The 18,989-nt window shown below is 35.6% G+C and overlaps 1 protein-coding gene across 1 annotated transcript; it reads right to left on the bottom strand.

The window, feature by feature from the left end:
* Positions 1-10,987: 10,987 nt before the first annotated feature.
* Positions 10,988-12,256, bottom strand: LOC124296582 (vicilin-like seed storage protein At2g18540). Its single transcript, XM_046746613.1, has one exon. It carries the CDS (start codon positions 12,254-12,256, stop codon positions 10,988-10,990), a length of 1,269 nt encoding a protein of 422 aa, XP_046602569.1.
* Positions 12,257-18,989: the final 6,733 nt, after the last annotated feature.

Genomic DNA, 18,989 nt, shown 5'->3' on the forward strand with positions numbered 1-18,989 from the left:
AAATATAGCGCCTAGATGTTAGTGCACGTTTAAGTGGGTTAGTTTACATTTGAATGAAAAAAATTTCTAAATGACATCTTATAAATGTGGTGGTATATATGATAGATATTGTGTATGTTATAAACGAAACTTATGCAACGTGCTGATGATTCGGATGCATGGGAATTTGGTGGAACCCGGAAGCAAGGTCGAATGTGGAAAAGTATTCAGCTGAGCCAAGCTGGTCAAGGATTTCCGTGATATCGTGCATGGGGTAGGCGTCGCCGACTGTTTTTTCGTTAAGTTTTCTGTAGTCGATTACCATACGCCATCGTTTATTGCCGTCACTATCCGGTTTTTTTGGAACGATCCACACCGGGGAATTATACGGAGATGAGGAATGTTTAATAAGATTTTGTTTGAGTAGCTTATCAACTTGGGATTCAATTTCGTCTTTGTGAATTTTGGGAAAAGGGTATTGTTTGGTATGAATAGGCGTATTGTCCGTCGTGGGGATAGTGTGATGAGATAAATTGGTGGGGCCTAATTTATCACCTGGGAGATGAAGGAGATGGTTAAATTCTGTTACGAGGTTAAATATAGATTGTTTTTCGGTCTCATTCAAATAATCAAGATGTACGCTGCTCTTTAGGACGTCCAATCTTTCTGACCTACTGTCAGTCAAGAGCACTGTTGCGGCACCGGGACAGGGTGTACTGTCGTCAGGGATAGGAGGATCGGATTGCAGTTGCGCGAGGTCAGTGGACTGGATGGGGCAAGAGGGGGGATTATTAGTCGGTCGCGATGTACGCTTGGCGGCAGAAAGAATTAATGATTTGCTGAGGAGAGGGCCTGGGTGCGAAACGAGGGTTTTGGCGCGGGCATCGCTGTGGTGGTTACTCGATGCAGTGGGCGTAGCGTTGGGCATGACTGTACTCAGTGGCTCGTCGAACTCGTCTAGGGTTACTGTTGGGGGTCTTATCTCTACGGCAGATTCGTTACAATTGAACGCGTACGAGTAAGCTATGCCGTTCTGGTTTTCAACTAACGCTTCACCACATAGAACATTGTTGCCTAAATCGATGCGTTTAAGGTAACCTACTTTAGTGTCTGGGTTCGCAACTATTAGTGGGATGGCTTTCACGGTACGGGCCTGTATTGTAATTACGCGCGTTTTTTCGGGCGCGGACGAGGGTTCATCGAATTTACTAAAGTGGATTGGCAATGAGGATCCAAGCATCACCGAGTTTGAGTTGAAAGAAATAGTTGCTTTCTCTTTTCGTAAGAAGGGCTGGCCTAAGATGCCGTCGTGCGGAATCGGAAACGAGTCAGGGACCAAGTGAAAGGTATGGGATTTATTATTAAAACGTATTTCCGTTTTTGCGATAGTTTGCGTCTTTTTGTCCGTTATACCAGTCAGCGTCAAACGTTCGTCGGTTGTTCGTCGTACAAGGGGCCTAACGGAACTTTCTTCGACCAAGTTGACGTCTGCACCGGTGTCAATAATAAATGTAGATATTTTTATTAGCTCGGGGGTGTCGATCGAAATTAGTGGAGGGTCAGCTGAAGCTGTTATGGGGATATGACTTGAAGATCGGAACGCTAGTTGTTTGCATTGCTCGCGGGCGCGTTCTCCCCGCGGGCGATATTCCCGTTTAAATGTTTATTTGAGTCTGCATTGCCTTGGTTATTACGCGGAAAGGATCTACATCGGTCTACTGTGTGGCCTCTGCGATTACAATTGCCGCAGTATAGTTCTTGATTTCTGTTGGTCCTGTTGCATTCATCGTGAAAGTGGCCCATTCTGCGACATTTAGTACAATATCTTTTACTTTGCAAACGGTGACATTCCGTGATGGAGTGACCCTGGTGGTTACAAAATTGACAAGTGCTGGGCAGAGCATTAACGTGGTCAGCAGAACTGGTGTTCGGATGGAGCGCTTGGGCGTAGGTTCCGGGTTCGGTACGAGGCGCTGGTTGATAAACGTAACCACGTGTGGGCAATCACATCAGGGGGGGGATAGAGGAGGCCGCGGTGGGCGCCTGAGAGGAGGAGCAGTATGGGGGGGTAACGGCAGACACATGGGTGTAGAGGGGGTAAAATAGTGTGCAGAGAATTGCATCTGACGGTTAATTAGCTCGGCTTCTTCACCTTCGGCGATGCTGACGGCAGTTTCGAAGGTTGGTAATGGTTTGATAGTAGCGATTCTCCACTCCAATTCTGGCCGAAGCCCTCTAATAAACGATCTAGAGGTATCCTTCTTTAGATCGTTCAGTAGAAGCGTTGCTAAGTCTGGTGGGTGTTTGGCTATGATCGCTGTGCTTATTTCTTTTGATATTGCTCTTATTCTGCACGAGTAATCTATAATGCGCTCATATGGTTGTTGTGTAACTCTATCTAATTGAGCAGATAACTGGCGTATGGGGATATCCGGGCGGTATGCTCGGCTAAGGGCAGTTATGAGGTCCTCGACGTCATTACAGTTAATGCCTATTAAATATTGGGAAGCGGGGCCTGTAACCTTTGATTGCGCAAATTTGGCGAAGGTCATTTTATCCGAAGCTTTCATAAGAGTCTCTACGTGACGTAATTGTTCTACAAATGAGTCAAAGGGCATGTTGTGGCCGTCAAAAGGGGGGATTGTCGGCAAGACATCTTTTACTGACCAAAAGTTTGAACCGGTTTCGTTAATTGGTGCCTTGTCGATTTAAACAGAGTATTGCAAGTATAGGAATAAAAATATCAACTTAGCACTAAGACTTAGAATAGACTTACAGGGCGAAGGTGAACGCAAAAACAGAGTACAGCATGGTTGTAGGCAGCTGGACGCAGGTGAAACTTGAAGAGGCGATACACGTCATGCGTCGGCACGAGGAGGGTATAGATGAGGTACTCCGTGGCGTGTTGATAAATAAGTGTGGTAATCCAGGTCTTAGGGCGATGCCACTTTCGGGTCCAGATTCTCTTCTTAACAGGGTTGCAGGAGTCCGAATGAGCGGGAAGGGTCCATTCGATATTCGTCGGTTCGAAAGGTGATGTGTTCAGATGCGGTGTGCGGCTTAACTTGGCTGTCGCACTGAATTTCCACTCGCTACACAGTTATTCGACGTCGTATCTATCGATGAATTTCAATAGTACCAAAATGTGACGGAGTTATTGAGATTGGGGACTCTTTGCAGAGCCTGTATCCGTGGCGAGTTGAATAGGTTCTGCGTGCCTGTCACAGTACTTTGTGGCCCAGAGTTCTTTCGTAACACGGCTATCACTGATTGGTACGGCGTCAGAAATTTTGAGCACTGAACACTTTCGTAGAAAACATGCAGCACTGCACTGACGAGTAGGTCGACGGGCATCCCACCGCTGCCACCAAAATGTTACGGGGTAGATTGCGTAGGCTCCGATGAGCGGTAATCGGAGCTTATTCCACGCCCAGCCAAGGTGTTATTTGGCCATTGTAGGGTCCGTTCACGTCGACTATGCACTCGCGTGCTACTACTCCCAATGCAGGAAGGGAATGGAATAGAAAGGGATCGGTATTAAGGGAAGGTAAACGATTTAAAGTATATGATTATTTATTAGTGGTCAATGCAACGGAGTCGGTCAAGGGAAAAAGGGTATGGTCTTGGTTTAGAGTGATAGGTGTCTTGCTTGAGTGCTGGGATGGATCTGCCTGCTTCTGCCGGATGTAGCAGGCAAGCTAGCCGCGAGTTACAGGAGAACCTGCTGACTCGCGAACGATAAGGGTAGACTACAGAGCGTAAGGTAACTAAGAGCGTGGGAAAGGAATAGGAAGTCTGGAGGACGTAACATTCACATCAATTAAATTCATTAAAAATAAATATAATCATTCAAAATACCCTATATATTTTTTAATTACTTGCCCACATATTATTGGAATGAAAATGTTATTCATTAAAAGGAAGCCGTTTGATTTACTTTATGAATTGTAATTTGGAACATTCATACAATGGATTAGAAGTTATTATAAGGTTTAAGGGAGCTTTCCAGTGTGACAGCCCGAAAAATTGCTGTTTTTCGCGATTTTTTTTTTCAAGAAAAAATAATCTAATCGGTCTGGTTTTTTTTTGTATATTAATTCGGTATTGAAAAATACAAAACAATTTTTAAAGATCGATTCATTCATTAATTAATATCTATAAAAATGATGAAACAATTGTTGCAGAAAATGCACTTGGATGTGGTGTCCACGTTGGGGGTCACAATTTTGATCTGAAACAAAAAACACAAAAAGATTATTGATCGGTATATAATTGGCTTTCGTGCTATGGAGGCTTTTTTCTTTATTTTTTTTTTTTTTGCAAAAATGACGCCGGTTTGAACAAAAAGTATCGATTTTAGCATTTTTTTTGGCAGTTTTCTTTACAAAAAAATAGGAAGATGTTGAAAAAAAAAAAGCTTCCATAGCACGATAAACAATGACGTTAAGAATATTGTGTAAAAAATTCAACTCGATAGCTTTAAAACTCTGCCCTCCAAGTTGGACACCGTTTTGAAAAATGCTGTTTCGAGAAAAACGCGTTCAAAGTTTCAAGTGAGGGAATTATAAGTAAATCGTTTACTTACGGTCAATCAGCGATGCCAGGTCCATACAATATCCCTTCTGCTTCTTCGAAAAGATCGTACTCAATGGATTGTTCAGTCTGACGAGCTGTCCTCGCCTCTTTGCTATCCAGGGACGCCCGGCGGTTTGCTTGGGTGATGCACGCATTCTTGTACTTAGCGGCGAAATCTGCGGCGCTCGGCCCTATCGTGCATCCCATCGTCTCCAAAATTTTCAAAATTGGGTCGTAACCTTCATTGAAGGTGCACACAGCACACTGCGTAGCGATTTCTACTATCTGCTTGCCGCAGAATACGTGCTTTGGGGCTAGTTGCCACACACAGTGATTGATTGATTTTCAAGAATTTAGCACGCCATCCGCTTTTTTTTGAAAATTGAGTGGGACAAAGAAATAAGTCGAGCGACTAATTTACGGCTAATTAACGGCAAATTATGCAATAGTCCGAATTCACATTTTCGACAATTAGCGAGCCAAGTTCATGTACGTGCAGGTAGGAACGAGACAATAGAAATAACGGTCGCACAGGCAGACGGCCGACGCAGCAGCTGTAGCGCTCCGTTGCCTTCTTCCAAGAAATGCTGTACAGTAACCGAAATAATCTGAATTTCGGCATGAAAATTCTAGGGAATATTCGGAAGAGTGTATACTATTCGATAAAGCAAAAAAAAAATCGATTTTTTGAAAATTCCACACTGGAAAGCTCCCTTAAAGAACACATACAGATAGATAAATAATTATTTATTTAATTTCATATTTTTAATTTTTAAGAATTAATTATTCTTCAATTAAGGAGAAATAATTAATTTAAATTAATTATTTTCTTACTTTATTAAATTATTTAACTCAATTACCTAGATTTATATTTAATTATATTAATGTATAACATATATACATATATACATATATTATAATTTTCAATTTACTTTTGAAAAAAGAGAAATTTTGAAAAAAAAATTTTTTTCACATTGATTAAATTCATTAAAAATGAATATCATTATTAAAAAAATCCTATATATCTTTCAATTATTTGCTCACACATTAATTAAAATAAAAATATTATTCATTAAGAAAATGCCATTTAATTTACTTTATGAATTGTAATTTGGAACATTTACACAATGGATTAGAACTTATTATAAGGTTTAAAGAAAACATACAGATAGATCAATGATTATTTATTTAATTTCATATTTTGAATTTTTAAAAATTGATTATTCTTCTATTGAGGAAAAATAATTTATTTAAATTAATTATTTTGTCATTTCATTAAATTATTTAACCTAATTACCTCCATTTATATTCAATTATTATAATGTATAATATATATAAATAAATGTATTTATATTTAATTATATTGATGTATACCATATATATATATATATATATATATTATTATATATATTATATGAATAAAAATATCATTCATTAAGAAAATGCAATTCAATTTACTTGATGAATTGTAATTTGGAACATTAATACAATGGATGAGAACTTATTATGAGGTTTAAAGAAAACATACAGATAGATAAATGATTATTTATTTAATTACATATTTTTAATTTTCAAAAATCATTATTCCTCAATTCAAGAAGAATAATTTATTCAAATTGATTATTTTCTCATTTTATTAAATTTTATAACTTAATTACCTCCATTTATATTCAATTATATTTATGTAAAATATATATATATATATATATATATATATACAGGGTGTCCCTAAATTGAGGGACACGGACCAGCGAGCGTGATACCTGACTGAAATGCAACCGAGAATTTCTTTACCGGAAGCTCGTCCGACGCATAGTTTTTGAATTATAAGCGATAGCGTTAGGCCAATCAGAGTGCACCATTTCATCTGGATTTGCCGCCACGGAAATTGCTGTTTTGTTCGTCTGGGTGAATTATTATTATTCGGTTACAAACTAAATATCGGCACCTCCCCTCACTCGCTGTTGTACCCCTTCTCGAGCGCTGACCTCGGTATTGTTGCCGCGGCACACGCTACCGGCCGCACACCCACGGACGCACACTCGTGTGTGTGAAAATAAGCGAATGCCCAGCTCCACAATACTACGAAACACACATACACGAGTGAAAATAAAAACAAATCTCGAAATAAATCAGCGGATTTAAGATTTAATGTTATAAAACACTTCCAATCATCGACGTATGCATAAAACTAGAGATTTTAGATGATTGATATGCCGTTAGGGTTCATAATTAGTCATTCAATCAATCTGAATTATGCTTTCCGAACATTTTTTGTGTCTTTGCAACATAACTTTTCCACTAGTTTGAAATTCATCATTGACATCCGATTTTTCAATAATGCGAGGGAACAACAACTCGCTGAAATGACGTGTCAATAGGTTTGTAAATCACTTACGATTCACCTGAGTTAACACAAAATAACTGTATAAATGAGAATTCACTGACTCACTAAAAATGATAACTGAAATCTGGAGAATTATTTGAGATTTAACTGAATTAGGAAGAGTTGTAATAAGTCAAGTTACTTTGAATAACTTTAGATTCGTGCCAAAATTTTATGTTTAGAGAGAAAAATAATTAAATTCAAATAAAAAAGTAATTTTAAATCAAGAAGAAGGAAATTCCCAAATACCTGAATTCAAATGAAGCAATTTCAATTTAATAAATCTATCTGAATTTGAAGAAAAATAATTATTATTATTTGGAATAGAAAAATGAAGTCGAATTACATGAATAAATTCAATTAATTCAACTCAAAAAAATATGGTGTCATTCAAATTCCCAGTTATTTCCTCGTCTATTCAATGTGGGTCTGGAGCCGCTTGTTTACTAACACGAACGATGCAATACAGTATCGATGTATGTATGTATGTAATCTTTATTGTTCCCCTTGGGGTTACAAGGACTTCCCTTTTCTTCTTCCTTTACAATATTTTTTTTTTTTTTTTTTTTTTTTTTTTTTTTTTTTTTTACATGTTTTCTTAACCTATTCTTACCCTAATTCTTACTTCCTACCTTATCCTTACTTATTTTCTAATTGCCTGTGTCCTGTGCCATTGCCTTGCCATTCCCTTACTTTCCCTCTTATCCTTTCCTTACTTTTTATCCTTATCTTTACTTAACCTTATCCTATTTTACCTTATTCTATTCCCTAATTCGTCCTTATCCTAATCGACTTCCATTTCCCATTCATATCTCACTCTTTCATTCTCTTGTACATCCCTGATCCTTTCCAATTCTCTCATCCAGACTTCTCCCCCCCCCTCCTCACCTAACATCTCCCTCACCACCTCCTGCCAGCTTTCCTCCCTTCTATCCCAGCCTACGCACCTTTCCCATACGTGCTCCCATGTTTCCTCCGCCCCCCCGCACACCCTACACCTTCTCTTTTCCTCTTCTTCCCAGTACCTTGCCTCCTTCATCTCGCTTCCTAACCTAAATCTTGCCACCCTTATCCACCTGCTTTCTCCCCATCCCTTTCCCAGATATCCTGGTATCCCTTCTCCTTTCACTAGCCTGTACCATCTGTTGTACCTCGATTCCCTTATTTTCTCCCACCTCTCTTTTCTCTGTTCTTCCCTCTCTCTCTCCTCTATTTCCCTAAACTCCATCTCGCCCCTCTCCCTTCTCGCGACTACCTCTCTACTCTCTGCTCCCCTTTCCGCAAAGAAACTTTCCCTTTCTCTTTCCCACCTCGATCCCTGCCTCCCAGCTTCTGCCTTGTCCCTTATCTCTTCCCAGCATCTCCTAGCTAACTCGCTACCCTCCCCTCTCTCCAGCTTCCTTTCAAAATTCCATGCCCTTCTCCCTGCCCTAATCCTTAGTTTCTCCCTCTGTAGTTCCTCCCTTACTAAATATCCCGGTGTTCTCCCATCCACTCCTAATGTCCATCTCAAAAATCTATCCTGTACCGCCTCGACCGCCCTCCACTCTCTCCACCCCCATATCTCCGATGCATACTCTATTACCGTCCATACTAGCCTGTCAAATAACCAAATCCTTTTTTCCCAATCCCTCCCAAACCTTCTTTTTCCTATTCCCCATACCTGCCTCATTACTACCCCTGCCTTCCGTACTCTCTCTTTCACCTGTGCTTCCTGTCCCCCATTGCACTTTACTCTATACCCTAAATAGCTGAACTCTTTCACCTCCTCTATCCTTTTCCCTTTCCATCTCCAATCTATGTTTTTCCTTCTACCGCCTCCTTTCCTAAATCTCATAATCTTTGATTTCCCTACATTTACCGTCAGCCTTTTCCTATCCATATACCTTTCTAACTTCCTAATCATTACCTCCATTTCCTCTTCACTTTCCGCTAGTAACACCATATCATCCGCATAAGCTAACGTGCATACCCTGCCGCCTGCTGGCTCCACCCCCCCAACCCTTCTCCCTCTCCCCATTTCCTCTTCTAAGTCCGCCAGCAGCAGGTTGAACACATGCGGACTGAGCGGACATCCCTGCCTTACCCCCCTCGCTGTCCAAAACGCCTCTCCTAGCTTACCCCCGCTCCTTACTCGACTCTTTGTTTCCTTGTAAATTTCCTCTATCCTTACCCTTAGCCCTTCCCTCACCCCTCTCCTTTCCATAGTCTCCCACAGCACCTTCCTGTTCACTGAATCAAAAGCAGCTTTCAGGTCCACAAAAAACGCCACCATCTTTCCCTTATCCTTTCCCACCTGCCTATTGATTAAATAGTTAAGAACATATATATTGTCAATGGTGCCCATGCCTTTTCTGAAACCCGTTTGGTTTTGCGGTATCAAGCCCTTTTCTTCTACCTCTCTTTCTAACCTATCCGCTAATGCCATCGCATACACCTTATATAGAGTTGGCATCAAAGTCACCCCCCTATACTCTTCTACCCTTTTCCCCTCCCCCTTCTTAACTATCGGCGCTATCAATCCCTCCCTCCAATCCTCTGGCCAGCCCTCCCCCACCCAAACTCTGTTACATGTTTTCCATATCCACTGCTCCATTTCTTCCCCCCCATACCTCCATACCTCGCTAACTATTCCATCCCCCCCTGGTGCCTTTCCATCCCTCAGCTTTCCTATCACCTTTTTAATCTCTTCCCTCTGCAGCTCCCCTTCCCCGTCCCCCTTCCTATTTACCGACTCCCCGCCTTCTGTTACCTTGCTTTCTACCCCGCCTAATACTCCCATGAAATACTCCCTCCACTCCTGATCTCCTATTTCTTCATTCACCCTCTTCCACTTCTTTCTTTCCCTATTAACTATCTCCCATACCTTGCTTTCTGTCCTTGCTTCCGCTGCTTCTTTTATGAATCCCTCATTTTCTTTCTTTTTCCTCTCCTCGCATAGCCTATTATATTCCCTTCTTTCCTTTCTATACGCGTCCCCTTCCCCCTCCCCCTTTCTCCATTTCCTTAGACTCTGCCTAACTTCCGCTTTTTTTCGCCTACATTCCTCGTCCCACCATCCCTTTTTCGCTTCCCTCCCCCTCCCTCCTACATCTAAGGCTCGTCTAAACTCCCTTATTCTTTTCTCTATCTCTTTCCCTACATCCACTTCTCCTATCCCCTCCCATTTGACTTCTGTTCTAAACCTCATCCTACCCTCCTCCGTCCAGTCTCCTCTATTAGTTCCCCCTACTCTTTTTCCCTTCCTTGTCCTAGCCACTGCCCCCCTCAACCACACTATTACCGGGTGATGATCCGAGTCAACCCTATCCCCAATCTCTATCCTTTTGACCCTATCCCTCACCTCGATGTCTCTCATAGCGTAGTCTATCACTGTCACCCCTGCCCCTCCTACATACGTAAATTCTCCCTCCTCATCCCCCTCTATGTTCCCGTTCATTATTGTCCATCCTGTCTCCTCTAAAAATTGCACCAGCTGCCTACCTTCCGAGTTTATTTTCCTGTCCTTTGATTTCCTACTCCTACTCTCCTCCTCTCCTTCTCCCCAGCATCCTCCCCCCTCCTGCCCTGTCCTTGCATTAAAATCACCCCCCACTAACACTTTTACCCCTCCCTCTATCTCTTCTGCCCGCTCCTTCAATTCCCCTATCTTTTCTTTGAGGTCCCCATTTACGTATATTCCTATTACTACCCATTTTTCCCCCCCTACACTTATTTTCCTTTCTATCATGCCCTCTTTTACCTCTTCCCTCCCTCCCTCCCCACTTACTATCTCCCTTCTTACCCCTGATAGCATTCCGCCTATTGCTCTTCCCTTCCTATTTTTTCGAACCGCATACTGCACTTCCCATTCATACCCTACTGGCAACTTATTTCTAATCCTTTCCCACCCCTTCTTTTCTATCCATGTCTCCATTAGAAATATTACATCCCACTCCCCTAGCCCCCTCCAGAAATCTTCATCCTTTCTCGCGAGCCCCGCCACATTCCAAAAAGCTACTTTCCACCCCTCCCTTTCTGTCTCGCCTACTCCCCTCTCTCTCCTCCTTATTTCCCTCCCCACCTGCCTCTGCCCCCCCCCACTACCCATTCCCCCGACTGCCTTTCCCTACGTACCCTTCCCTGTGCTTCTATACTTCCCTCTTGTCTTTCCTCGCTTGCTGACCTTTCCCTATCGCTTTCCCCCACTTTTCCCCTCCCCTCCCTTTGCCCCCCTTCCCTCCCCTCCCTTTGCCCCCCTTCCCTCGCTCTCCCTGTACCATCCCTAAGCACTTCTCCTATCTCATCCCACTTCCACATTTTCCCTTCTATCCAGATCTTTGCATACCCTATTCTTACTCTGTTTCCCCTTCTCTCCTCAATAGCTGCTATCTCCCTCAACTTCCATTTCATTCTTCTCTCTGCCCAGGTGAGATCCTCGTCTATTCTCTCCTCCCTCCCTTTGAGTAGGCTTTTTCTTCCCATTACCTGCCTCTTTTGCTCCCTATTTCCTAGTCTTGCTATCCATATACCCTTTTCTCCCCCCTTTTTCGCGCCTACCTCCCACATATCCTTTACCTCAACCTCTACCCCTATCAGCTGCAAAATCTTTTTCAACTCTTCCTTTTCTCTTCCCTTCTCAAGTCTCGCTCCTCTCAATACTATATTTCCCCTTCTTTCTTCCCTTTCTTTCCTCTCTATGGCCCACTCCATCTCTTTTAATCTATCTATTGTTACCTGCGCCACTTCCGCATTTCCCTGTACCTGCCTTTCTCCCCCTCCTTCTGCACTCTTCTTTTCTAATTCTATCAGCCTTTCCTTTACCCTTTCCATCTCACCCCCTCTCCGCTCTTCTACCTCTTCTAGTCTTTTACCTAGATCCCTTATCATTTCCTTCATCTCCCCCCTCTCTACTTCCCACTGCTCTTCCCTTCTAGCCATTTCGCCTTTAATCTTTTCCACTTCTTCCCTGATCCCCCTTCCCTGCCCTTTGACCTCCTCTAGACCTATCTTTAGCTCTTCCCTAATCAACCTTAACATATCTTGTATACCCCCTCCCTCTACCTTCCCTTCCTCCCCTGTCTTACCCTCCGGCGATCGGTGCACTTTCCTGCTTTTCCCAAATACTCTTTCTCTTTCCTGCAACTCGTCTGCCTCTTCCTCCCCTTTTTCCCCTTCCTCCTCCCGCTTTCTCTTCCATAAGTCTAGCACCGTCGCCGACGATCCCAGGCTATGCCTCCTATCCCTCCCTAACGCTGCAACTGCCCCCGGCCTACCTTTCTTTTTCTCCTCCTCTTCCCTGTTCGCCCCTTCTTTTTGGCCACCCGCGTTACTCATACTATTTCTCTCCTTCACCGCTCCCTACCTTATCTATCCGCCGCCTACCTGTCTACTCTATCCCCCTTCTTACTCCCTAGGTGTCACTGCCTATTCCTATCTTATCCGAATCGTTGCCGTCCGCCTGCTCTTTCTGCCTAACCTCAAAACTCTCCCCCTTCTTTCTTTTTCCCCCGCCCTTCCCTTCTATCCCTGCCTCCCTATTCCCTTCACCCGACCGCCCGTCTATGTCTTCCCCGCTCCTTCTCTGCCCTATTTCCTTTTCTCCTCACCTTTGCTATCCTGCTAAATTCTCTCCTTTTCTCTCGGACTCTTTCGCACACCTGTCACTCACATTCAGAACGGAAACGGAAGTCCGTATCGATGTATGTGATTTAAGTAACAATTACTCAAAATTTGTCAAACTCAAAAATATTTTGAATAAGACTATGAATTATCGAAATATCTCTTCTGATATTAAGACTACACGCAGAAATTTACCAAATTGATTAATTTTTACCAATTTGATCGAGCCATGTCCGATTACTTTGTTGAAATCGATTAATCGATACATCGATTATTCTCAGATAAGTGTCCATCACTAGCATTGATCTCAACAATTTCAACGTTACTTGCCACTCCAGACCCACATTGAATCGACGAGGAAATAACTGGGAATTTGAATGAAACCATATTTTTTTGAGTTGAATTGATTGAATTTATTCATGTAATTCGACTTCATTTTTCTATTCCAAATAATAATAATTATTTTTCTTCAAATTCAGATAGATTTATTAAATTGAAATTGCTTCATTTGAATTCAGGTATTTGGGAATTTCCTTCTTCTTGATTTAAAATTACTTTTTTATTTGAATTTAATTATTTTTCTCTCTAAACATAAAATTTTTGCACGAATCTAAAGTTATTCAAAGTAACTTGACTTATTACAACTCTTTCTAATTCAGTTAAATCTCAAATAATTCTCCAGATTTCAGTTATCATTTTTAGTGAGTCAGTGAATTCTCATTTATTCAGTTATTTTGTGTTAACTCAGGTGAATCGTAAGTGATTTACAAACCTATTGACACGTCATTTCAGCGAGTTGTTGTTCCCTCGCATTATTGAAAAATCGGATGTCAATGATGAATTTCAAACTAGTGGAAAAGTTATGTTGCAAAGACACAAAAAATGTTCGGAAAGCATAATTCAGATTGATTGAATGACTAATTATGAACCCTAACGGCATATCAATCATCTAAAATCTCTAGTTTTATGCATACGTTGATGATTGGAAGTGTTTTATAACATTAAATCTTAAATCCGCTGATTTATTTCGAGATTTGTTTTTATTTTCACTCGTGTATGTGTGTTTCGTAGTATTGTGGAGCTGGGCATTCGCTTATTTTCACACACACGAGTGTGCGTCCGTGGGTGTGCGGCCGGCAGCGTGTGCCGCGGCAACAATACCGAGGTCAGCGCTCGAGAAGGGGTACAACAGCGAGTGAGGGGAGGTGCCGATATTTAATTTGTAACCGAATAATAATAATTCACCCAGACGAACAAAACAGCAATTTCCGTGGCGGCAAATCCAGATGAAATGGTGCACTCTGATTGGCCTAACGCTATCGCTTATAATTCAAAAACTATGCGTCGGACGAGCTTCCGGTAAAGAAATTCTCGGTTGCATCTCAGTCAGGTATCACGCTCGCTGGTCCGTGTCCCTCAATTTAGGGACACCCTGTATATAAATGAATGTATTTTTATTTAATTATATTAATCTATAATATATTAATGTATAATTTAATAATTTGTATTATATAAAAAGATAAGCTAATGAAGCACATGTGTTCATATCTCATAGATAAAGATTTTAATTTTTTTCTTTTTATATAAAATGCCTGAAAAAGGGTTATTTTGATAGAATCAATTATGTAATATGATAATTACTTTTATAGTTGATACAAATCATTATAATTTTTAATGATAAATTCAATTTTTTTTTCAAAATGCATGCAATTAGTTAGTTTGAATTAATATTTTTATTTAATATTAATTTTCGGTATTTAAATTACTATCAATTCTTCATTATGAATTGATGATTGAATAGGAATGGAAGTGAATTTATTGTCATTCATTCGTTTATTAATAAATAGTAGTAATAAATTATCCAAATTTTTTAATTCTTTAATGTTATATTATATTATTTGAGTTGGGGCTTCTTCTCTTTTATTTATAAGAATTTTAATAATGAAAATAAATTTAATTTTCATGAATATAAATTTTTTTATGATTTTATTACAAATTAGATTGATTTTAAAGTTAGGGGCTAGTCCATATCATTGTTGATTGGTAAAGATTATTAATAATATTAGATAAGTCAATTTTTTTTTCATTTTAACTATTCAAAAACTTGCTCCGTTATTCATTTTAATTAATATTAATAACAAATTAATTATTTGTATATCAATAATTTTATCTGGATTTATAGGTTCATTGTTAGGATTAAATCAAACATCATTACAATTGATTACAATTTACTCTCCTCTTAATCATATATCTTGGATGTTTATGTCAATATCAATTGATTTTTATATTTTAGTAATTTATTTAATAATTTATTCTTTAAATAATATAATAATTTGTATTTTTTTTATTTGTTTTATTATAAATTATTTGAATCAAGTTTATAAGTTTAATAATATAAGGTATTTTATATAGTTTTTAGTTATAATAATATTTATATCAATAGCTGGTATTCCACCTATATTTGGGTTTATCCCAAAGTTTTTTGTTTTCATTTCAATAGTAAATGATAAATTTTTTATTGAATGTTTGATATTTATTATTTTTACATTAATTGTTTTATTTTATTATATAAATTTAATTTTACCTACTATATTATATTTAAAATTGATATTTCAATTAAATTTTAATAATTTCATATTTAATTTTCATTTTTTTATGATTATTTTATTCAATGTTTTTATTATATTAATAATTTATTTTATTTCATTATATTTTAATAATTAATTTGCAATAATTTTAATAATTTTTATAATTTCAAATTTGCCATTTAATGTTACATATATTTCACTATGAAATCAAGAATTTAAGTTAATTAAACTAATAACCTTCAAAGTTTCAAATAAAAATTTGTTTCTAAATCTCATTTTATTAATAATAGAATTAAACTATTTCTAAAGATTTCAAAAATCTTTGTGCTTATGACACTAAATAATATGTATATATATATTATAATTTTTATTTATTTTTTATTGAAGTTTGATTTTGGTTTTTATATAAGTTTTATTATTTTTTTTTGCATGGATTTTTTTAATTGATTGAAAATATTTTTTTGCAGCATTTAATTTTAATAATCGAATAAATTTAGAATTATGAATAATATAAATAGTTTAGACACAAAAATTGTGCTAGCAGTAGCGGTTAAACGTTTTATACAAATTAATATTTTTAATTAATAAATTGTATTATCTATTTATATTCAATTAAAAACAATTTTATGGTGAAATAAAATTTCTTGATTATATATATAATAATTAAATATTAATATAATAATTAAATTATATATAATAATTAAACATAATAATTAAATATATATATATATTATTTTATGAAATCTAAAATTTGAACTAGGATTAGATACCCTATTATTTTAGATGTTAATATTATATTTCAATAATTAATAGTTATGTTCTTTAAAATTAAAAAAATTGGCTGTATTTAAAACTAATTAGGGGAATTTGTTTATTAAACGATAATCCGCGATAAATCTTACTTCAATCAATTGAGTTTATTTATTTTCGTTTACAGAATATTTTTTAAAATTATTAATTTTCATTAAATTTTATAGAAATTTTATTTCAGATCAAGATGTAGCTTATATTAAAGTTTAAATGAATCACAATGAAAATTTTATTTTTGGATATTAAATTGAAATATTTATTTAAAATTGGACTTCATAGTCAAATTTAAAATTATATTTATTTGAATTAAGAATTGAATATGTACAAATCGCCCGTCACTCTCATTATAAAATGGGATAAGTCGTAACAAAGTAAATATACTCGAAAGTGTATTTAGAATTCAAATCATTTGGAAGGATTTTTTTATTCACAATAAATTAAATAGTTGTTCAATTCAACTTAATTTGGAATTAATAAATTATATTTTTTAGAATTAAAATTTTTTTATTAATAAAAATATTTTTATTAAATTTATAATTTTAGTATTGTTAAAAGACAAAATAATTTAAATTACAGTTTAATTGTATATTGATAGAAATTTGAAATGTTTTGAAAAATAAAATTTTTAAAAAAGTATATTTTATTTATTGTACCTTGTGTATCAGGGTTAATTGAAAAAATAATATAAACTAATATTTTTCTCGAATTGAAAAGATCTATTTGATTTTAAATTATTTTTAATGTTTAATAATTATTTTGATATAAAAGTTTTAAGGGATTTGCTTTAATTCTAAATTTTATAATTGATTTCAAATTATATAATTATATTTTAGGCTGAGAATTAGTTTTAATTTGAAAATTGTAATAATTTTATAAAATTATATATATACATATATATATATATGTACACATATTATTTATGAATTTTAGTTTTAATTTAATTTTTTTTATCAAAATAATTTAATTAATAATTATTTAATTTAAATAATGATTGAATTAGTATATATTATACGATTTATAAATATAAATTCATATGAGAGTTAATCATAAGGAATTCGGCAAAAATTTAATTCACCTGTTTAACAAAAACATGTCTTTTTGATAAAATATAAAAGGTCTAATTTGCTCAGTGAAAATTTTGAATAGCCGCAGTATTCTAACTGTGCAAAGGTAGCATAATAATTTGTTCTTTAACTTAGGACTGGAATGAATGATTTTACGAGATTAAGGCTGTCTTATAATTATTAGTTATTGAATTTAATTTTTGAGTTAAAAAGCTTTAATTTTATTGGAGGACGAGGAGACCCTATAGAGTTTTATAATTATATTTATTTCATTAATTAATTTATTTTCATGAAATAAATATAATTATTTTGTTGGGGTGATAATTAAATTTAATAAACTTTTAATTTTGTGTTACATTAATTAATGAATTTTTGATACTATATTTTAGATTATTAGATTAAATTACCTTAGGGATAGCAGCGTTACTTTTTTTAAAGTTCTTATTGACATAAAAAATTGCGACCTCGATGTTGGATTAAAATTTATTTTGGGTGTAGAAGCTTAAAAATTTAGGTCTGTTCGACCTTTAAAATTTTACATGATCTGAGTTCAAACCGGTTTAAACCAGGTTGGTTTCTATCCTTGATTTTATTAAAAATTTTTAGTACGAGAGGACCATAATTTTAAATTATTATAATTTTATTTAAAACGAATTTTATTAAATTTGTTAACTATTTTGGCAGATTAATGTAATAAATTTAGAATTCATTTATACTTTTTTTAAGAAGATTAATTTTACTTATTATGGTATTAGTAAGAGTGGCTTTTTTAACTCTTTTAGAGCGTAAAGTTTTAGGTTTAATTCAGATTCGTAAAGGGCCTAATAAAGTTAGAATTGTAGGTATTTTACAGCCATTTTCTGATGCTATTAAGTTATTTTCTAAAGAGTTTTCTGTTCCTTTAATATCAAATTTTTTTCCTTATTTTTTATCTCCTTTAATTATATCAATATTAATATTGATTTGTTGAATAACAATACCTTATGTTACTAATTTTTATTCATTTGATTTAAGTTTGGTGTTTTTTTTATGTTGTTTAGGTATTGGAATTTATCCTGTTATAATTTCTGCATGATCTTTAAATTCCAAGTATTCTTTTTTAGGCATATTACGTACTGTAGCTCAGACAATTTCTTATAAAGTTAGTTTACTTATAGTAATTTTATCAATTTTATTTTTAATTGAAGGTTATTCAATAAATTTATTTAGTTTATATCAGGAATTTATTCGATTTATTTTTTTAACTTTTCCTTTAAATTTTGTTTGATTCGTTATTTGTTTAGCTGAAACAAATTGAACACCTGTTGATTTTTCTGAGGGGGAATCAGAGTTGGTTTCTGGGTTTAATATTGAGTACAGAGGTGTAGGATTTTCATTAATTTTTTCATCTAAATATTCAAGAATTTTATTTATAAGTATATTATTTGTTTTAATGTTTTTAGGAGGCGATTTATATAGTTTTATTTTTTATTTAATAATGATTTTTATTAGATTTTTATTTATTTTAATTCGAGAAACTTTGCCTCGTTTACGTTATGATAAATTAATGATAATGGCTTGAAAAAAAATTTTACCTGTTTCATTAAATTATTTAATTTTATTTATGGGTTCAAAATTTATATTTTATAGTTTTTTATCAAAAATTATATTAAAAATTTAATTATTTGAGTTTAAATCAATAAAAGATTTAAAACTTTTATATTATGTTTTCAAGACATAAACTTATTCAAGTTCATTGATTTGTAGGGTTAATTTAATTTAATAAATAGTCTTATATTTTTGTTAATATAGGATATATTAAAAAATAAAAGAAGTATACTAATGTTAAAATTTGTCCAAAAATAATAAATGGATTTTCTACAGGTCTTATTCCAATTCGTGTTAGTATTGATACAATTCTAATAAATATTCAAAATAGAAATTGTCTGAATGGATAAAAATTTAATCCTTTAAAATTTATTATTTTATAAAAAGGTATAATTAATA

This window comes from Neodiprion lecontei, chromosome 1 (assembly GCF_021901455.1).
Source record: "Neodiprion lecontei isolate iyNeoLeco1 chromosome 1, iyNeoLeco1.1, whole genome shotgun sequence".
NCBI classification, from domain to species: domain Eukaryota; kingdom Metazoa; phylum Arthropoda; class Insecta; order Hymenoptera; family Diprionidae; genus Neodiprion; species Neodiprion lecontei.